Raw genomic sequence first — 22,868 nt, 5'->3', positions numbered from 1 at the left:
AAGAACCAAGAATGCTGCCCTGCAGCACTCGTGCAACAACCCATCTAACGTTCCATCTGCATTCATTTACTTCAATAAATTGGGTGCGTGAGAACAAGTACGATCTGACAAGGTCAAGTATTCTTCTTTGAAATCTAGAGTTTTCTTAATGAGGGAGCACTGGGGTGGGATTGACGCGATCGAACGCTTTACTAAAGTCTATGTATATTCCAGTAGTCATCCTTTTTTTCTCATGCCCACGGATGATAGCGACAGTCTCTGATACAGAAGTGATTAAATATCCAACTTCAAGCAATGAGCCAAATAGAACCATTGGAGTTTTTTTTTTTTTTTTTTTTTTTTTTGCTGCGGAATTCATAGCGCTGGCGGTTAATCAATGCTGACAGGCTTGCGTTACAACTCATCTTGAAGATGAATGACGATATTCTGCTGTACTTCATGAGTCAGCCGCAGTGAGTGTGTGGCTACGGAGTTATAAAAGGTAGGTTTCATTCACACTGGGAGCATTTTAGGAAAGAAGGCCCTTAGGGTTGGGGCTGTTGGCATCTCCTGTCGTCGTCGTAATCTTCGGTTCATGTAGTAACGGTAATAAAACACCGGGAAACAAGTTTACGCCTCGCGGTAGAAAGTAACGCGTACAAAAATTTAAAGAAGTCCAACCAAAGTGAAAGCTGTCGCAAGTGCGGAGCAGTGATTCGCTATAATGGGCTGCACCACCGTTATCCGCTCACTGCTGCCACCCAATGTATTTCAAATTTCCCGCTTATCAGTGTTCGCGCTCCCCCTGCCTGAAGCTGCGCCAGCTAGAGTTATGTTCTTTTTGTGCTTGCTTTACTTTCGTATGCTGGAGCTGTTTTGCGTCATTTCGAACGCGTAATTTTTTTTTCTTGCGCGGCTGGAGCCTTTCTGCGTTATTTCGAACGCGCCATTTTTTTCTTGCCCGGCCGCTTTTTTCTCTTACTATCGTAAAAACCAAACCAACGAGCGTTCCTAAATAAATGAACGTGGAGGCTGCCGGTTATACACACAGATTTTGCCTGAAATGTACCTGCAGTTTTCTTTGCTCTAAACAACGGGGAGATGTATGACAAGCGCCAGCGGTTCACGAGGTTTGAACGGTCATGACTATTTAAAACGCCTGGTTTTCGAAGCCTCAGCGTGACTCCCTGACGACGGTACAGAAGGCTCTACTTGGGTCCGTTATCTCGCTGCGTCGCCTGATTCCGGCAGTCGCTTCACATCGACTGTCAGCGAGCTATGACGACAAGGCGAGCCCATAAAGTGTTCGGCACTTAAAACACCGGGACACTCGTTTACGCCTCGCGCTAGAGTGCTTCGTGCTTCAAAGTCAAGAGACTTTTACAGTAGAGCTGTATACCTCTACCCCCCAACGGTTTCATATCCGTTGGCAAAAACGCCAAGGTGCCAAGTGTACATTCCCGTATTATTGTGAAATCATTAAATGCCACATTGCGCCAAAAACCCGTGTCGTAGAGCATGCGTGAGGGAAAAATGATCCTAATAGTGCGTCTACAGTAAAAGGACAATTATAATAAAGGAAATAAAGTTAGTTGTCTAGGATTCGAACCAGAGCCCTCCGGAATGCGGCTTTAACAGGCATGTTGTGGTTTACACCCATCACAGCCGATATTCTTACAGCATAGCTCTTATATAAAGTAAGTCTTCCTGGTGTGTTGTTAGCCCCTCCCCCCCCCCCCCCCCCTTCCCCAAAGAGCAATGAACCCTCGGTCATTAAAGCATGTACAATGTACGCGAGCTCGTAAATACGGATCTTCCGCAGGTCGCTCGCGTTTCGCCGCCCCTTCAAGGGCCCGATATTCGGGGTTGGAGAGAACTCGTCCCATCCGTTCTCGAGTAGCGGTGCGTTGGCTTCCCCGCCTCGCTTCCTCTCCTTCGGGAGTGACGCTCTTCTTCTGCTAGCTCATCCCTCCCTTAGTCCAATATGCGGCTGTTGCTCATCACATGGACTTCCGAACTTGCCGCTGAAAGTCCTCCATGACTGCTAGGCTGGGATCGTCTTGTCCGCAGGCTTTCACATCTCTCCCAAAGTGGACCTCGTAAGCACGCGCTAGAACCGGCGGAAACTAGCTTCGCGAACTAGGTGTCTCTATCGCGAGCTTTTTTGTGCCTCTCACTTGAGGCACGACGCACGTGAACTGGCAAGGAGAAGAGCACGGAAAAGATCACGCCACGAATGCTGGGTAGTGTTCTCTAAGGCCGAGCGGTGCCGGAGCTCGCAGGTTTTCCTGCTCCCGCTCACCGACCCAATTAAGCAGCATCGTTGTTAAAATAAGGAGCGCTGCGTGTGCTTCTTGAGGCAGGTTTTACTAAGAACGTTATTTATATGTTTCTCACAGTCGAAATTAGTAAATTGTTCGTTAACTAAAGCTTAAACAGTCGATCGCTATAAATGAGATTTGTTCACTACGCACAGCCACCAAAAAGACGCATATCGTGCGCTAAAATACAACGAGATAGTAAACTGTGAAATTTAAAAAGGAAGTTAAAATAACAAGGACATGGTGAAATACCTGGTTGTCAACTACTAGTGGTTAACTTGGGGAGATGGAAGAGCGCGGCGAGGGTCATAACGGTAAGGCTAAGGCTGTGGTATCCTTCCGGACTTTGCATAAAGGTTTCGGAAACACGGGATGATGGTGTCCCTCACGCGTTTGTTAATGTTTGTCTAGCGCGCCTTTGTTCCCACTTTGGCGCTTTCGCAACTGCTTCGTTCTTTTACATTATTGTAATTCATTTTGCCGTTACTTGTGATATAAGCGGCGAACCCGCAGGGGTCTACCAAGAGACATGGCGAAACTTCAGCTGTCTCTTATGTGTGTTTATTGCTCGACGCACACTGTCGACGAGCTGCACCCTGGAATGGAGCCTGTGAACAAAACAACCGCACTGCCTCAAGGGATAAAGCTATTGCGCAGCGCGCGCCTTAAGCTAGACGAACCGACCTCGTTTAAGGTACTCTGACACCAAGGGGAAAAGTGTAAATGAAAAACAAGTTTCGGGCGCACACTGAGCTTACTTCCAATGACAGTTGGGCCCCGACTGATATACACAGTAATTCTTTCCATATTGGATTCAACTGCATACGGCGTTCGAGTGAATCGAACGAAGGTACCCTATATACGCAGACGCTATTGTCTCTAGTCGCAGGAATGACACAGAACGTTCCGACAAAAAAAGAAAGCTACAGAATTTGTGATACATGTCTAGAAAGGCCTAAGCATTAATTTTTACACCGCTTCTAGGTTTTCAACAGAATTGCCTAGACGACGTGTTTTTCTCGTTTCATAAATTTGTAGTAATCTGCGCGGGGACACTCGATTAGATAAATCTGTGCGATTCGTATTCATGTTCTTTTCTCGCGTATTTTTCCTTTCTAATTTTCTATTAAATTGTTTATGGCACTGGAATTTGCATCTTAGTGATTTTTTTTTTCAGTTCAATTGGCTTTTATTTTTTGAATTTTTTGCGTTTTTGCGTATTTTGGGTAATAGCGAGGCCGGTGGATTCGGTAGACGTTTGGTATTTTGTGGTTACTTTTTCGGTATTCGGTTTTTTTCTCGGCGGACGATGGTGGCCAGGTTTGGTTATTACTAGCAGACTTGTGGATTCTAGGATCCGCAGCCTAATTTCTGGGTTTCGTGATTTGTTCGTTCTTGTTTATTGCTTATTTTTTGTAATCATCTGCATTTACATTAATTTACGAATATAAATATTTAACTTCACGACTTTCGAATTTTGTGCACTTACATAGCAGTACATCGTTCTCGTTGTGACACTCTCCAAATACACCTTACACACTAAATAAGGCGCGTACGAGTTCACAACTAGAGTTGGATCGCGCTTTCTCAATGGCGGCAAATCGCCTCATTGCCGACATAAACGTGACCGAACACGTTTTAACGTACGTCAACAGATTTTAACGTGCGTCAACAATACTTTTTTTGTTTTTTCTGGCGAAAAGGGGGCATGGAATTCCGCAGCACTACAATTTGAAACCGCTGGCGCACAGATGCTGGAAATACAAAGGAGACGTTCCGGATACGGCGGGCGCTGTTTCCGGCATACCACAGTGGGGACCACACTCCCAACCTTGCAACCCTTGTCAAACCAAGCTACTACACTGAGCACGCGCCGCCGCTTCCAGTCACACTTCATTCTGAGGTGTGTGTTATGTTGAGACAAATTCTTCACACAGTCCGAGTTCTCCGTCAGAAATGCATCCAGTTATTGTATTTGGTTGTTCACCAAACGACGACGTTTTGTTAAGCGAACAGCTTCCGAGAGCCGTGGGCTCGAGGCTCTTATAGTAGCACGACGCCCTCGTTTGCTTCTGCCTATTACCACCTTATGTCTGCCGGTGTAGTGGCACCCCGTTTTTCACGAGCTTTCTGTGTGAGTGGTGAATTCAACGGGTGTTCTATAAGCACAACGCCTCGGATGCTCCCCAAGCTTGCGACCGTGGTGCATCCGCTCCTCCGCAACTGATACGAATCCGACAGGTGATGACCGGATTCGCCGCATCGACGAAGCAGGATTAGGATTTCCTTAATTACCCGCTGCACACGTCTCTTCCTTCGATAGGCACGTGGCAACCTCCTCTCCGAAGAACAATATGAAAACATTTGCTCTAACCGACATTGCAGACATGGTGAACTCGTGAACCGTTGGCGCTTGTCATACATCTCCCCGTTGTTTAGCCGAAAGAAAACTGCAGGTACATTTGAGGCAAGATATACGTAATTTACCAGAGGCACCTGTGTCCATTTATTTATGAACGCTGGTTAGGTTGGTTTTTACGATAGCAAGCGAACAAAAGTGGCAGTGCAACCGCGGCACGGCGGCACGCGCGGGAGGAAAAGCAAGCATAAAAAGAACAGAACTCCCGCTGGCGCAGTTTCAGACAGGAGGCACGCGAGCACTGTGAAGGCGGGAAATTCTAATTGCGCTGGGTGGTAGCAGTGAGCGTATAACGGCGCTACAGCCCACTATGGCGAATCACTGCTCTGCACTTTTGACAGCTTCCCCATTGAGTGAAACGGCTTTAATTTTTTCTTCTGCCTTCACATGGGAGTGCTGCCGCGAATGCATGTTTGTAGTATAGGTGTTTCTGCCTCCATTGTGAGACGGGTGGCCTCCTCTGCGGAAAACGGGACACGGCAGAACTCGTCCTCATTGAGTGTAGCCCCGCAGCCGTCTTCTCTGACTGCGTTCACTGAGCGATGGGACCTGTCATGGTCAGACCTCCGGCGCCTGAATGCACCCACAGGGAACAAGGCACTAAGAAACTGCGTGCTTGTCATTGGGTTCCATTCTCTGTGGAGGGCTAGAGTAGGCGCAGTTGAATGCGCTATGGGCCCAAAGCCTGCCTGGTAGCACTTTACGGCAAAGTTTGAATGTAGCGTGAGCGCGATGGAGACACAGATGCCGACATAGAGCGTCGCGCCTGACTGCAAAAGGGACGCCAATCCCTGCAGCACTTCCAATAAAAAGAAAGGCATCGCTGGCAATAACTGCGACTCGCAGGTGGTCCTACCATTATGTGCTCACAACGCTGTTCTCCACTGATAAGGCATGCTTCACATCCACCCAGAGTATCACCCGCAAGGGAACACCGTACTTTCCCAGCATTCTTTTTCAGTCCTTTTGATTTCAGTGCTTTGCAACGTCAAAGTTTCGTGTTTGTACCTTATTTTGCAGCCTCAGCCTTATGTGTTGTGTATTTTGTGACTAGGCGAAGGCTCACTTGAAGGTGGCCGAATGATATGTTGACAACTGGGCCCCGCGCGCGCACCGTTGTCAACTCCTCGTGCGTGCAGGTGTGTCATGTATATAAGTACATCCTGGCAAATAAATGTTGTGTTAGAAAATAAAACCACGACAGCGATGCTGTAGCGTATGAGGCCAATGCATAGCGCTTCGCAGAGCCGGAGGATAGAGCATACAGAGCAACCACCGGAGTTATTGGAGAGCATACAGAATATGCGGGAGATTGATGTAAGCTTCTCCTTGATATGGCAAAAAAGGGGGGACCGCGTGAGAGCCTTGTCGAATATCACCCCGAGAAACTTATCGTCAGGCGCGTATGAAATGACGTTGCCTCTGACAGTGAGCCTTGAGCGCGTGATGTCCCGCTTCGGGAAAGCCAACGCAACGCATTTGCTTGCCGAACTTTCCAAGCCTCGTGTTGCCAGGAACGCTGCAATGGAGTCGGTCGGTCGCTCGCTGCAGTCTTGATCGCAGCACACGCCTGTTACGCCCAGAACGCCATATGTAGAGCTCGTCCACGTACAGGGAGATTTAGACTGCCTGCTGAAATCATTTTCCAGGTCTATATTGGATTTGTAGAACAGCGTTGAGCTTGTTGTTCATCAGGGTTTTTTTAAAGGCGGTGCGGAAAGCGGTAGGGCAAAAAAGAGAAAGAGGACAGCATGTGTGCTTTGGGGTACGTGAGCGCTTACGGATCCCATAAAGGTATTATAGAGATTTCAACCAACCGTCGTCTCTGGTCGTGCGCATGGCATCATTCCTAACATTCGCCGATTTCTGTACAATGCTGCTAGTCATGTAGACCCCGGCAAATTTCCGACATCTCTTACGACTTCACTGTGCTGTAGACACTTTTCACAAATGCAATAAAACCGATGTCAGTTAAAGCTATACGCCGTGGATATTCGGTGTATATTTTCGCTTCTAAAGGATACTTTTACACGAGGTGGCGAAGCTTGATGGCTCCATACCCTTACAATACACTATACCATTCAGTATACAGTCAAATTTCGTTACTACGAACCACACATTAACAAATTTCTCAAGTTTACGAATATATTAAGGATCATCGCCCGATTGCCTATATTTGCCTATATGGAACAGAAACCGCCGTTTCTCTGTGCATTCCCTGTGCAGTAGCTGTCATCATCAACATGTCGATTGCTAACAGGTAGCGCCACCACAAAGCGGTGGTTCATGCTGCGGTTTAATGCGCAGTAGCCAGCCGGCCTAGCCGCCTTTGCCTCTTTTCTTTCTCGTTGTGCTGGGTAACGGTGGCCGGTCAGTCGTTCTTCACGCTAAGCACGTGTGCGGGCAGGTATTTCTTTGTTGTGGGTAATTTTGCAGCGACGTCGTGCGAAATCTGAAGATGAACGGAGCTAGCGACAAAGCAAAGAAGAAGCGAGAGCAGTCATCATCTTTAGTGACGCTAATGACGCGAAGAGAAGACAAACCTCAAGCCTTGGCCAATCCCCCTCAGTGGGTACCTGCCATTACCAAATGAAGAAGAAGAAGAAGAAGGAAGGCTACTGCGGCAGACCGAACACATACGATGAAATCATGTCGAACATTGATGTTTTAGTGCACATGAACAAACTCCGCACTTTCATTGCTAGGCGCAATGACGTACCCGATGAGGTGTTGTGCAATGTGGAATATGTCGAGACATTCCTAATCGGCCGGGCGTGCAGCACGCGCAAGAAGAACATGACTGATTTCTTTAAATAAAGTAGCCTTAAAGTGAGCGCAACGTTTTGATTTGAGAGTTGGCCTGTCTGCCCACGCGTCCACTGCAAACGTACGTCATTTGCATTCTTAGGTTTGAGCACTGGCTTATAAACGCCAGTTTTTCATTACAACGATATTTCAAAATAACGAACAATCTTTAGTTGTCCCGCGTGATTCGTTGTATCGAGATTTCACTGTATAACATCCTCGCTAACACATCCGAATTCCTTCAATGCAGCCTTCATAAAATCTGCCGTCATGTTTTAAGCAAGGATGCGCGGCATGAATTACATAAAAGAAAATAATGGTACAGTCTTTGTAATATAGACTGTCCGTGTGTATCGCAATGTGCTCGCTGAGGCCTTGTGCGACCATGCAAATAACGCGAAAATACCTGGAGTCAACGCAGGCCAAGAAAGAAAGCGAGGCACAGGGAAAAGACGGCTCCCGATGGAAGTGGTGCCGGGATTTCTAACATCTGGCCACGTGCAAGGTGACACCGAGGAAAGAGCCCCGGTCACGCTCCCTGAGATACGAACCTGATTAGGAGCCGTGTGATTTGATTGGGCATACGCCATTTGTGTTTGCACGGATAACGTAGATTGCCTTCGCTTTCGTTGTCTCTTTCGGTTTACCGAAAGCGACCGCTTCCGTGAAGGGCTAATGGTATGTGAATAGAGTTTATCAAGATGCAAGATGCCTTTGCGGTGAAGCGACGAGCGCGTCTACCCAGGTTTTCTTTTGATAGTATGGAGCCTTGTGGGTCAACTTTCATCCACTTATTGAAGATTACCGCATTACTTGAGTAGTTTCGGATAACTGTGCATGAAAAGTCTCCCTTTTGTGAGTCCTTGCCACCTTTATGGATATCACCCGTTTTTACGTAAAGGTGAATGGCTTTACATTGTGGTCAAGCAAAGATCGAACAGAGCGAGACAGAAAAAAAAACAATGTACAACTAGCAAGAGCGCCATATATATGTATATATATATTAGTATTTAGGCAATGCCTCAAGAACATTACTAATAAGAGGTGACGTAGCCGCTAAGAAAAAAATATTTTAAAGTCTAAACTCATTAGAAAAATACATGCAGAAAGGATCCGTTTGTGCACGTAAGCGAAGAAAAGCTGAAAACGGTGGGCGAACAAACATTTCGAGCAAGTCGTCAATGCCACTCCAAAATACAAGAACAGAATCAGGTATACAGCTATTATGAGCCCGGGTAAGTTTTGGAAAGGACTTTGGACCAATGAATGGTACGCTACATCAGCCAGCAAAAAGAGATGTACACCACCAATGCGTACTCCCTCTGATTTGCTATGGTTCAGAAACTGGGTACTTAATAAGCATTTAGAAATGAAATATAGATGGACCAGCTTATCATAGAAAGAACCAAGATCTGAATAACGTTTAGGGATTGCAAACGAGCAGCATGGACAACCTCTCGTGGGGAAAAGGGCTTCTACGTGAAACGTATCCGTAGTTTAGGTCAACCATGCAAGTGCGCCAACAAGGCCGAAACCCAGCACACGAATATTACAGTAAGGACTTCCAAAATTCGAATAAAGGAAACTGAAGAATGAGACGCAGACACGTGCAGCATCAAAGAAGCCTAAAGAAGCTATAAGAAAAGAATAAAGGAGAATAAAGGAATAAAGTCGTCACGGCTGCATGTTAAATATTTGAGTACCCAAGTGTAGATTATCCATCCCCTCAGTGTATTCCAAGTTTTGTAGCGTGTAAGATAGATACAAAATTATAGCTGTTTGTCATAAAAATTCATTAACAGAATTTTACATGAGGTTCTCTCGCTAGCTGTGGTTCACGAGAAAGCGTTGTTTTCTCCTTTAAACAGTGCTGATTGGCGTCGCACGTGACTTTGCGACTGCGTGTGTTGGGTTGTTACATAAATGTCGTAATTTAAACCTTATGTTATCAAGGCTTCCCTTTTGCTAGTGGTCTCTATGGAGAGGACATCTTCCTTGAAAACGGTGAAGCATCCTACGAAGCGATTTATATGAAAAGATGCAACATCTTCATCTGTCGACAAAAAAATGTATAGTCGTATTCAGTTTTCTCTTATTTTAGCCTAACATAAAAATGAGAATGTAAAAATGACTAGGCTTGCATTTCTCATAGCTTGCTTGGCCAGTGCTATGAGCGTCCGGATATCACAATTGTGTCAACCGCAGCTGGTATTCGTTCCTGGCCTTTCCGCTTCCTTTGACATCCTTCAATGGTAGCGTCCCCCGTTACGCTGGCTATAAGGTATTACTTTTATGGCGGCAGCTATAACAATATAGGCAAGGACGCCGCCCGTCATCTGTGACTGTCACGTCCCTGCTCGTCAATATTTCTTGTTGGTCGTTATGTTTCTTCCTGGGACAAAAACGTGCCCAGCAGAAACGAAAGAAGAAGCGGTGTTAAGCGACCTAAGCGCGAGAGTAGTACGTTCTTTGTGGATTGGAACGGGCGTAAATAAAAACAGGACGACAGTGCGTTGGGAGCGAAGAAACGGTGGCAGCAATAACAATGTCTGCGACGTCAACACCAGCCCCAAGCAACAGTCTAGCTGGGAAGTTACTAGTCGAGGCATTGATATAAGATGTGCTTTCCATCCTTGAACTCACATCGGAGACATGCGTCTGACTTGCATGGCGTCTGGTGTGCGCAGGTTACGATCGGGAACGTACTGTTTTACGTCGTATGTGTAAGGCATTGAGTCCAGGCAAGTCTATATGGTCAGGACAGCGAAGTTTGCCAGGCGAGTGCAGCGCCAGCCGCGGCAGACGCACGCTACTCTGGGTCGGTCCTGCCGCGCCGTCAGCCTCCAGCGCCCGGAAACGCACCTTTCAAAAACATGTACCATAACGTTATTAGGGTGCATATCTACTACATACTGCAACGAAGTCAGGCAGAAATGTTATATCGTACGGGGAAGCCTGTAAATGAAACCATGCGTTAATACGCTGTTGTCACTTTGCTGCCGATCCGTAGGTTGGCGCAAAACTGGGAAGATTGTGTTCAAGGCTTTTTATTCTCCCGCGGAATTTTCTCCTCATTTTCTTTTTTCCAGATAGGAAACCGTGGTTACTGCATCTCGAAGGCCCTCAGTAAACGGGTGGTTTAAATGCTGCTGTGATGTAGGAGCACCTTGTTGCGGGATGGTTAGCAGGCTGGCTAGCCGACGCTAAATACACATAAGCGCGCATTAAATTTGTTCACAACTAGGACCCCCAAACACAGTCATAACAACGTAGTTAATCACTCAGCGGTTCTACTCTGCTTCATCTAATGTATCATGTGCTTTTATCGCCCTATTAAATACATATAGCCAACTATGGTGCTAACACTAAAAGCGTTGACATTCCCAAATGTTTCGTGAGCTATCGGATAACACAAAATCATCGTCTCTTCTTGCAAAATAAATGTTAAATTGTTGTATAAGCCACTAAAAAGCTAAGAAAAATGCAGATAAGACGTGTAGCATTAAAATTTGGAAATATATGAACGCAGGACCAAATTTTCGCGTTCGAGGAGGAGGAGAGGTAGGAGAAACTTTGGGTTCGTTCGATTTAGCCTGCACCTCCTGAACCAGTTCACAGCGGTGCAAAGCTGGTTCCGCCATCCTGCATAAGTGGCGGAACCAGCCATGCACTTTTTTTGTTTGTTTTTACAGCTCCTCGGAAGGGAGTGGAGGCAACGCCATGAATTCGTCCTGCACCCGTCGGCACCACCCCTGAATCAAACGGTGCGGTTCAGGTGCCGCGATTTTTCCTAGAGACCACTGGATTGTGCGAAGAGAGGTGTCTCATCTCCTACTCGGATTATTGCAGTCCACAGGACTAAGTGAGGTGTGGTGACATTGTGTGCCTGTTATTTTAGGACTAAGTGAGGTGTGATGACTTTGAGAGTTTTGATATGGTATTGGGGACGATTAGGCGGAGCAATTGCCGGCAGCTATGCAAGGCTAAGTCCGCCTTATTCAACAATACTTACTTACTTAATTATTTACCGCGAGCTTCCCCACTGAAACGAACGGCGAAGTGCTGCACCGCCTGAACTGGTTCCCGGGGTGCAGGTGAAATGAACGGACCTTTTATGTATGCCATTCGCTGTGACTGTGGTCACGCCGGACCAGTCAGGGGTGTCCTCAGGGAACTAAATATTTTCACCGTGACTTTTGCTGCAAAGGTGTTGACGGTAATAAAAGCGCTATTATTCCTTCCTAACAGAGATCTCATGCCGGACCCGTTCGCGTAGATAGAAAAAAATCACCGAATATGAGGACTCTAACTTATTCCGATATGCCTTTTAGATGTTCTGCTTACCCCTCCCTCTACCCCTCCTCGCCCAATGGAAGTTGTTGTGATAGCCTTCTCGTGAAAGTTTCTTTTTTTCGGGGCGTGTTTTCATACCGCTGGCGTGCTGGGCTACACATGGGCGGAGGGTGCAACATAGACTGAAAGCCATACATTTTCCTCTATCCGTGAGGCTGGAAAGGGGGACATTATCTGTCTGATATAGCTCCTGCCGAACCAAACGACGATAGATGAAAAGCAGACATAAAAAATATTGGCTCCAATCCACGCTGTGAAGGTGGTTGGAAAGCAAAGCTTTGAATGACACCCACAACAATTGCCCATTTGACGTCACTTGAATTCACACACGTGGCTCTACAAAGAGTGAAACCAGAAATTCTGCCAGCCGTTACCTGGAATCCGCGGTAGCGGGGTAACGGACGCAGCAGCGTCGGCCACGGCCAGGCTAGAGCGGCGGACGCCGCTGCTTTAGCCCGTCCGTGCGTCGGCGAAAAGAAAACGGCGAGGAGCGTCTTTCAAAGGGCGATACAGTGGAACCTAGCAATCCTGATGTTCTAGCTGGGGGCTGCACCACCGCGCGACACAAGCGCAGACACCGAAACAATTCGGCATGTGAGCTTAGTGATTCCCATTTGTACCGATCTAAACTAGTTCAGTAAGTTTGAGAATTGCGAGAAAGCTGAGGGAACTTTTATAATCGCTATTTATCAGAACCAGTTGCAACTTTCACCTTTTGTAATACCTCTTTAAAACACAACCGAATTGGTAATCATCAATTTGGACAACGGAGTCCCATTCGAGGCAAGCAGTGCGCAAAAGGTAGCGTGTCTCTCGAGGCCAGATGTCTGTATGTGGTTTGTACATTTTGTTCTCCCGCCCTGCAAACCAATCCTTAACGTAGGTTTGCCGTACGACCACTTAATTCCCTCGGGTGCGGGTTACCATGGAGGTGCTGTCCAACAAGCTAATGAAGCCGTGCGAAGGCACCGCACAATAGACGCGAAGCTAAACCAAAACAGGCCCAAAACAACCGTCGCTAAAGCAGACGACAAAGACGTACCGCCGACGCCACCGCTGGCGAGCAGGCACTTCCGCGCGGGGAACGCTGGGCAAATTCGCCGCGCCATCTCTAGTGTGCTCCGTGAGTGAAACCTTCCGCCCCCACTCCCTCTCCCGCCGCCGCCATCAACGCGTTGGGAGTTTGTTGTCCCGCACGCCATGAAAGAACCGTTGGCTGGTAGAGCTAGAAAGCTTTGCTTTAAAAACCCAAAAGGGGCGACTCATACGCTTCATCCGCGCTGCAACGCGAGGAGCGCGTACCAGCCAGGAACGTACTGGCTTGCGGGGACCGACCCAGTTTTGCGCGTATCCGCCGAAGGTGGCGCTGGATGTCGTGGGCTCCGTGTCGCCCTCTGGGCGATGTCCGGTGCGCGTAGCACAATGTGTTACGTCTAGGTGGGGATCGTTGTACGGTTGTTTTCACTGGCATCACGGCGCATGGGTGGGAGAACCAATGTCGTAAAAATGGAATAAAGTAGCCATTTCTGATGTTCTGGCCCAAGTTTGAGATACTGCCTTGAGGAATAATTCGTTATAACTCCATTGATAATGAGTTATAAATGCGGACTCTGTATCCAGTTTTCGTGGACTGTTTCAAGGCACAAGAGACAGAAGAATGAATCAGCTCGTGCAGCTTCCGGGGCAACGGGAGGAGGAGGATTAACGTTTATTAAACTGTATTCATTTTTTTGTGGGACCTCTCCTTAGTCTAGTGAGCCTCGGTCCTTTGCTGCCCGGCGGTCCCTCTAAACTGCAACACAAAAATACGTGTACTTTCTTCGTCCAGACTCCGGTCGCAGCCTGCATGAAGCTTGACTTATATTTATAACGTCGGTTGCAAACTGGATAATATACACATGGTAATAATCTTTAAACAAAGTTCCAGCAGTGAAAGGTCACAGCGTCGTTTCGACCACCTATAATAATGACACAGCTCCATCATCTTCCCTGTCCCCTTCGGAACATGCAAACTTCGACTTCATTAGTGCGTGACTGCCCAGTCGTACTGGCTGAATTCTGTATTGGTGTGGATTCCGTATCGGCCTTAGCCAAAGAGGGCCATTTCCCTTAGGCGGACAGTCGTGGCACTTCGCTTGGGTGCCACCCGGTGCCGTCGTGGTGAAAACAGTCGTGCTGCGGTTTCTGGCCTTGATGAACCATACTGGTGCGCCTAGGGTGCAAGATCCACTCAGATGCGCAGAAACGGTCAGACGACATGCAACACATCTCGAAACGATGGGCGCTTAACGTCGCGCAAAAAACACTGCACAACCTTCTCACAGTTGAAATATCTTTCTTGGTTAAATTGGTCGGTACATGAGTTAAATTTCCTGCCACTTGAATTAGGTAAAATTGAGCTTAGAATAAATTGGCAGGTGAATTAATGAAATGGCGTTTGGATCAAATTCAGCCGGAAAACCTATGTTATATCGGAAGGGTCATCTACACCAGGCCAGTAGTCACGCGTGCATGTGCTGCATGTTTCTTGTCGTTTTAGCGAGAGAGAGAGAGAGAGAGAGAGAGAGAGAGTAAATGTTTATTGAAAAGGAGAAGAGGTCGGCCTGCGAAATTGATCTTGGGCCTGCTACTTCCTTCTGGGGGGAGGATACTGGGAACAGAAAGAGAAAGGAAAGAATATGGGACGTATGGGAAATGACAATGAAAGCGACAAATGAACTATGTTCAAGCAGTAAAACCAATGAACGTCTCACATACAACGGGTGCTGAATCAGGAGACTACAGTTCACTTTTCAGCACATGGCAATAGCCCATGAAAAAGTAAAAAACTGCTAAGACATTATTTCGCAGTCTATTCAATGTTGTCGTAACCTAGAGCCGAGAATCCGGAGAGGAGTCACCAAGAACTGTAAGCAGGCCTTTGACGGCTAGGATTTGTTTCCTGTTGTCAGCCCACGTGCCCAAAATCTTTTGTTCAGACGAGACAGCTTTAGCGAGAAAAACTTCAGGTCGTATCGTGTATGATGCTGTGTGTACCAAATAAATATTGTTGATATAAAATACTTAAACCACTGTTCACATTGGTAATGCACGATCAGCTTGCGCCGAACGACCGTAGATATTTTAACAGTTAAACGGAGCTATTCTCGAGGGGGTACAGCTCGGGGGTGGTGCCTGTGAGCTGAAAACGGAAGCGCCAGATAAAAGTGACTCGTTTATTCGATGTAAATGGCAAAACAAGGTACGAGACACTGTCACCAAAGGAGGTGTAATACACCAAAGAACATGGCAATAATATTTGCCGCGTCACCGTTGCGGAGCTTTGCGTCCTATTTGAGGAGTACGATTATAACCTAGCTCTTCCAAAGAGTCAGTCATTACAGGGGTTAGTGACGATAGGGGCAACCAGCGTGCTAATAGCATACACACCGAGACGTTGCTTTGCCGTTGCCTCGCGCTATGGAATGGCTCGTGCTTCACAGACACCAGGGGCTGCGAGAGCTCTCGCTCACGGACACGAAAAATGCATGGTACCCTAGCCATAAGAGCTCTGCTTAAGAGTTTTCTAAAAATGGTTGCCAGAGGCTCAGTTTTGTAGAAACGTTAAGCTTTCAGGGCGGTCATGTTTCCAATGTTTCCCTCAATGAAGTCAACATTGAGAACGGCCATCACGCTTGGGCAAGGCATCCGGGCGGGATGTCTAAATAGGAACACTAAAGCGGCCCTGGCCCAGTTCAAGAAGTTCAGTGCTGGGGTATGAGGGCTGAGCATAAATGCTGTTCAGGGCCCTCGTAGTCATCTTCTTTGTATGAATCCCCACGCATGTTACGGCGCTGAGCCTGGTTTGTCGGGGCTTACCGTAGAGTTATCTCAGTTCCACATCAAAACATCCGAGTGACAGACCGATGTCGTTTCCTAGGTAACGGCGTACGGTTATCAGCCGCTACTTGACTAGCGCGGCTCCGACGATGGGGTAGGAGAAAAAAGGCGAAGCGGGGCTCGCGGCAGCTCCTAATTACTCTTCCGAGGCAGCTCTTACTCGCCGATCTAGCCGCGAAGAACAGAGGGCGTTCCAGTAATACTCGCTTACCTGCTTATCGATTCGTACTGATGCAACAGATTCGGCGGAATGTACTCAAACATGGTTCGATAGAATCAGTTGGAAGTCAAGTCAATGGGAGAGGCCATGAACCTGCTGGCTACATATAACACGACGACGACGACGACGACGATCATGGCGATGATTGGTGCGGGCTTGCTCGTTTCCGGTGGCAAAAGCATGCTTAGCAGTCTACGCTAAATAGTTGAATTTGACACAAATGTGGTAAAAATAACATCAAAATAACCACAGCAAACCATTTAAACGCGTTTTCATCAATGCCTCAAATAATTCGAATACAGTCAAACCTGCACATAATGAAGTTGACAAAAATACGCAATTTCTTGTTACATACTGGTCTTTGTTACATGCAAGTTTTCAGTTAGGGCTCGCGTCAATGAAGCAGAAACGAAACCATAATGCAAGCATCAGTGACGGTGAACTCACCCTTGAAAGATTCCACTGTGAAAAACTGCGTGATTTGCGCCTGCGGCTTTACCACGAGCTTATTCACTACACGGCACTCCAAAGAAGCAACGACACTTACTTCCGTATTTACAAACGTAACTTCAGTATCAATTTTACCTTTTGCCTCTTTTCAGGGCCTTGATCCGCTTCAAGGACCAAACTTATGCTGATAGGGGCGCGCCTTTTCGCGATCTTGATGCTCTTTGCCGTACTCGAAATTATGGAGAGTGGGCCAGCTTGGATACTGTACCAAGTGGCGACGTTCCTGTTTCTCGCTGGCGGAGACGGCTTTTAAAATTGTGAACTTGGAAAGATGACACTTTTCGTTTTCTAGCAACAGAACTCATCACCGACGAAGCGACACCACATGTAGCAGTAGAGACGCGCGATTGCACGCCGGTAGGCAGGCCTAGCACATAACCGACACCGCACTCACACCGCACTCGCACGGTGCTTTGCGGTGCGGGCACAATTTAGGGCATTCCTACACCCGATTTTTCAGAAAAAGTGTAAAAAACAATGGCTCATCAGCGTGGCCAATTCGTTACATCAAGGTGAACCGTCGCAACGCTTTCGTTACGTAGAAGACGCAAAAACACGGGTGTTATGACAAAAGGGAATTGAAACACTTCGTTAAGTTCAGGAATTCAGTGCATAGAGGCCCGTTACATCCAGGTTTAACTGTAGTAACATGGCTAAGCCCTTGCCCAACGCGCACGGCGGGGGCCAACTTGATGTATCACGGGTGGTGACAGTTTTTGGACTTTTTAAAACTAAGCATCCTTTTTGCGGAATATCCTGCGCAAGCAGTGAATGCCTTGCATGAAACAAAAATGCCGGATTGCCAAAATTATGGCATTTCATCTTTATGATAGTCTAAATATAAGTCGCTGCAACAAACTAGAGAACACAAAAGGTAACCAAAGAAAAAAACCTTTCAATTTCGCCGTAACAACACAGTCTAGCCTTCTGGCTATTGATAGTCAAATGTGGCAACGATCGCATATCACAACAAAAAACATAGGCAAAAATAAATAAAACCGAGACTGATCTAACAGAATGAGGGAGGTGTATTTTATAGAGCTCCATTTGTTAATTAAAAAGCAAAACGAACAAGGAAGAAAAAGACATTGCCTATAGGTTGACGTGTTCACTCAAAGCTGCCGAAGAAACATAAGGCTGTTAAAACCGAAGAGCGGTGAAAGCAAGCTTACGCATTAGCTGGTAATTCACAGAATTCCCGTAGATTTTTATCCGAACGATGGCTCGCTCATCGCAGACGTCTGAAAGAAACGAATAAGGAACAACCAAAACCTTTTACAACATGTCCGTTTCTAATGCAGCCTAAATGTTTGCAATCACCCAGGCTACACGTCGAAACGCAGTTGCCGCAATGAATTGTTTATTGCGTCAGAGGCAGCATTCCTACGAAAAAGTCCGCCGAATACTGTTATGTTTCAACGAAGCGTTTTTTTATCACTGTGAGGGAGAAGAAAAGGGGGAAAAAACTCACGGAATTCCATCCGCCTGAATTTGTCTCTTTGGCACGGTGTATGTCTGGCGTAAGCACGTATTCCCTACGCGAAAATTTTCCACTGAGAGCAGGTATTCTAGCAGAGGAAGTGGTGTATTTTTCTGGGAATGTTACTTCGCAAGCACAATATTTCATTTCCTCTTTATTACGCAATTTTGAATGACATCCTCCTATTTGTAACCTGATGTACAGGGTTTGGAGGAGCAAGGCTGCATCCACGTTTTCGAGATATTTATAAGCGTATTTTGTACAGATATAAGCTCTTTCGTGCCGCTGATTCCCCTTCAGCCACCTGTGACCTCCTTTCCGTGAATGCGAAACTACAAGCGCTGCCTCCCTGCTCGGGCATCAATATAAAAATTTCAGACGTAGCACTAGGCACCAAGTTTCCGTAAAGAGACAAAAAATGCAGCTTGATCATGCAAGCCTCCGGTAACAGGATGCAATTTCTTCCGAGATGACTCGAGCTTGAAATTTGGCAATCGAAGTTTTCCGCGCACATCCCCATCGATCGTTTCTGAACAGGCGCAGAAAACACGGGCCACGTATCTCGTATTTCGAGTGCAACAGGCTTCGCTCCTAGCTTCGCCCTGTGGGTTCACTCAAGATTAGGGAGCGGAACGGCGGCCAACGCATGTTTCCACTTGGACCAGCGGAGCCTCCAACAAGCAGGAAGGAAAAGCAACTTGTCGAAAAGGGACCCATACATAAAACGAGGTGTATCCTAAGAGGGAGAAACATCGCCCCTCTGTACTTAGGTTCTTGGAATGAGCATGTAATAAGTTCGTTTCTCGTATTACCTGAAATATTTATGAGGCGGACATATTTTTATCGTGCTGTTTTCGTTTCCAGCCATATGTAAGGATCATCTGGCCTACGTGCGTTGGCTCGTCTCGACGACTACCCTGCTTTTGCAGGGAGCGTTGTCGTTGCTTATGGACGATTTGATAATGATAAATAAGGACACGGCGAGGGGCATGTCACATTTTTATTCGTATTTGTTGTGGGGCGCAACACAGTGCTTCTTTTTATCTTTCTGAAATTGTTACTTCGATTTAGTAGAGCCTGTAATGGTTTCCTGCGTTCACAAAACTATTAAAGGCAATCATTTCCCTACGTAGGTGACTCCATTCGGCACTAGCGCTTACATCTCCTAGATTACTCGTTTCGATTAAAATCTTCGTTCGACCCAAAGCAGCATAAGCAATGCACCAAATAGGAATGGCGGGTACACATTAGCAAAACAGTAAGACGTGTTGTTGAGCGAGTTGGTTCATATTACGGAAACAAGATTTACAGCAGCAAAGAAAGGGACGGCGAACGGACAGTTGCGAGTTAGCGCCCCCTCCTGTCCGTTCGCCGTCCTTCACCGATGGCATAGCGCCATCGCCCATGTGCGGCTTTTGTCAAGTGGAGGAAACAATGGAGCATTTCCTGTTGCCTTGCCGGCGGTTCTCCTCCCTCCGAAATCGCTACCTGGAGGTTCCCCTCCGGCCCCTGGGTCTCGCCATGTCGGTGCCTAATTTATTGTCATTTGGGGCAGTGGGGCTTGGTTGATGTAACGGGGGTGTTTGTCGCGCTCTTCACTCTTTTATTGCCGAATCAGGCCGCTCACGTTGTTATTCAATCGCAGCAATCAATTTTTAATCATTTATTAAAATACTTGTTGTTACAGCAGTATCGAATTTTTTTAGGTTCTCAGATTGTTAGCATCACTTTACCCACTAATATTCATCCCACTTCTATTTTTTCTTAGTTTGAATTCCCAAGCTTCTTCAACAACGAGACCACAATCAGACTTTGCCAATCCCCCAGAGTGGGTACGTGCCATTCTTGTTATGGCTTCAACCAACTAACCAACCAGCGTGAAAACTTAGGCGAGTTGATGTTCCTCTTGCTATCGTCCTTTGTCTTGTCGTTTGCGCTATGGTTCAACAACCAACCAGCTCTCGACCGTAGTCTCCCGAAAATAGAGAAGCCCTGATTCTCAGCCACGGTAAAACGACCGCAGATCACGAAAAAATCTGTCACCCAATAGTGCGATTTTCATGCCAGAGATATCAAGGAGGTCAAGAAACAGATATGATCAGGCAGGAGATCAAAAAAAAAAAAAACGACAACGCACACGTGCGGGAGTTGTCACCGTATTTCTATCCTTCGATCATCACTTCGGAAGTCCTTCTACACAATTTTGCCGGATGGGCCTTATAAAGTTCACACAGCGGAATTTTATAGCGAAGTTGTATAAGGCTATCTATCGTACGGTAGAATATTCGTGTCCGTGAGCAAGAACTCCCAGCGATTTACCTGTAAGGTCAAACATCGTGGTAGGATTGCGGGTCATCTATCATCAGGTCTCTACAGCTGTCAGTGCACAGCAATAATGAATTGGTGCGCTTTGGAGACCACAATGGCTGGTTCCCTACGAGCCTCCACCGCAGTGCCGCCAGAAACTATTTGGGCAGTGCTGATTTATACGTTGCGATAGGAACGCCAGGTGCGGCAGAACTCCCGAAGTGGAGCGTGCGTTTGAAGAGCAATGGCGAGAAGTGATCTTGTGTCTTTGTTTCTATTTTCATTTTGTTCTTTCTTACTTTCTACACTATTTTTATTTCTTTTTTGTTCCTGGATATCTTGTTTTACGCGCTACGCTTTTATCTTTCTTTCGTTCCTTCTTCCTTCGTTTCTTGCTTCCCTCCTATATCCCTCCGTTTCTTTCTTGCTCTTTCTCTTCCTTTTCTTCTTCCTCTTTTTGTCTATTCGGTTCTCCTTTTCTCTTTTTCTTCTTTGTTTTTCACTCTCTTTCTTTCTCTCGTTATTTTTCTTTTTCTTTCCCTTTATTCTCTCTGTTTTTATATCTCATTTTCTTCTTTGTCTTTTTCTATCTTTTCTTCTCTCCCCTTTTTATTGCTGCTTTCTTTCCAGTTTTTTTTTTCTTTATTTCCTTTTCTGTAACTTGTTTGTAACTGGAGGGAAACGCACCTTCAGTTGCTTATCCTTGTAGTTTCCCCTCCTCCTCCCCCTGTTCACTTCGTTTTCCGGCCGTTTGCGCCCTTTTTATATTACGGTAGTAACGTTGTTTCATCGACGGCGACAAATAAGATCCAACGATATGCTCAAAAAATAGCGGAGTCGCCATGTTTATTTTTTTTTTCTTCCTTTGTCGGCTCTCCCGCGTTGTCTTCACTCGCCTGCGGGTTCTGCGCGGATTTTACCAAACCTGCTCTCTTCGGTGGTTTTGTTGGTTCCCCTCCGTAAGCTCCTTTTGCTTATTACGTTGAGGGATATCGAAAGATGTTATTGGATGGGGTTTGTAAGATCAGCGTGAAATAAAATGTGGTATATGCAGATACAAGCGCACAGTTCTTTTGTATACTAATCGGGTGCTTTTGAGTCCTCATGCGGTGTTCCTCTTCCCTTCTTGTTTAGGCGTTTCCGGTTCCCGTGGCCACCCAACGCTGTGGCCACCTTATTGCGGCGTCCCAGTAATCTCCCCACGCACGCAACGCAGCATCGGTGAACATGCAAAAGCGGATTGCTTTGGCGCTCCATCGCTCTGTTGTCGGCAGTTTCTTGTGAGACGGGGTTTATTTCAGGGTACAAGGAATTCCACTTGGTGCGTTCTTGCGTTCATTGTTTACGCTCCAGCGGGCTGTTGTTCTCTCGCAGTCGTCTTTCTTGTAATTGTTTATGTTTACGAGGCGCCAACCTTGCTTTCTTCACAAATTTCATATGCGGATTTCAACAGCGTACCCGTTTGGGTAGGCGCGTTTTTCTTTTTGTTTTTTTGCATTCAAGTTGCTTTACTCGCTTGCTGAGCCTTTGAAGTGGCGCAACGTGGTATTATAATCAGCAAAGTAAAGACAACATCATAGCATGTCAAGCGGTGCTTGCATGATAAATCGTCGTTGTAGGGCCCGGTCTATTTTCAAGCGGCAAGGTCGTGGGTTTCAACAAACGGGAAATCGGCTGAGGAAAAATGTGGTTGCGCTTGCAAAACATATTAAGTGCTATAAAAATAGGTTACGCATGTGCATCTGTTAATATGATACGATTAGCCTAAATTTGAACGGGCGGGCAGCAGAACACAGCCGCGCCTCGGCGAGCTGAGAGCCGCGTTACCGACTACACTAGTGAAGTTAATGGGGGAAGGGTGCGAAAGTTTGCATAAAAAAGGATATCGAAAAATCCTCGGGGAACCTACATCTGCTTACGTGTTTTGAAGGCGAAAGCGGGGCGAAGTTATTAACAACTCGTTTACTGCTACATTGTTATTGCGTCTCTTTCCTAGCTTTGTTTGCTCGTAGTTTGGCGGGAGTTGCTTGGACCGGGTTATGTTCTGCTACGCCTTGTTTCCGGCTTTTTCCTCGCTGTTTCTTACTCCTACAGCGCCAATTACGTCAGCAAGCAGGCTGGCACACGCCGCAGCTTTTCTAGAATCAGGGTACTGCGCGGCTGGCGTGCATCTGTTCTCTTCACGTGCCACCACCTTCAGGTGTCCCGCGGCACGCACTGTTCCACAAATTTTACGTTTCAAATTTAAAGTTCTGTGAATTTTGTGGATCGCGCACATTATCCCATTCCCGGCCAATCATCTGACTGGATATGTAACACGTTTCAAGGAACAAAAAAATGAATGCCATTCCACTCAATGTGAAAGCTGTCGGAAGTTCAGAGCAGTGATTCGCCATAATGTTCTGTACCACCGTTAAACGCCCACTGCTAACATCCAATGCAATTCATGTTTCCCGCCTTCGCAGTGCTCGCGCGCCCTCTGGCTGAAACTGCGCCAGCGGGAGTTAAGTTATTTTTGTGCTTGCTTTTCCTCCCGCGCGTGCCGGCGTTGCACTGCCACTTTTTTTTCGCTTAATGTCGTAAAAACCTGGCCAG

General features: G+C 46.7%; 1 protein-coding gene across 1 annotated transcript in view; it reads right to left on the bottom strand.

Moving 5' to 3' along the window:
- Positions 1 to 5,277: 5,277 nt before the first annotated feature.
- The window catches only part of LOC144180231 (gamma-secretase subunit Aph-1-like), a 36,345-nt gene continuing 18,754 nt past the window's right edge, over positions 5,278 to 22,868 (bottom strand). Inside the window, exon 4 of the mRNA XM_077708610.1 lies at positions 5,278 to 5,292. Coding sequence (XP_077564736.1) covers positions 5,278 to 5,292 — 15 coding nt within the window. The remainder of the gene's footprint in view (positions 5,293 to 22,868) is intronic.

Source organism: Haemaphysalis longicornis, unplaced genomic scaffold, assembly GCF_048455015.1.
Source record: "Haemaphysalis longicornis isolate Haplotype H1 unplaced genomic scaffold, Haemaphysalis longicornis Haplotype H1 scaffold_4, whole genome shotgun sequence".
Taxonomy (NCBI): domain Eukaryota; kingdom Metazoa; phylum Arthropoda; class Arachnida; order Ixodida; family Ixodidae; genus Haemaphysalis; species Haemaphysalis longicornis.
The sequence above is the reverse complement of the archived record's forward strand: the minus strand, read 5'-3'. Positions and strand labels throughout refer to the sequence as shown.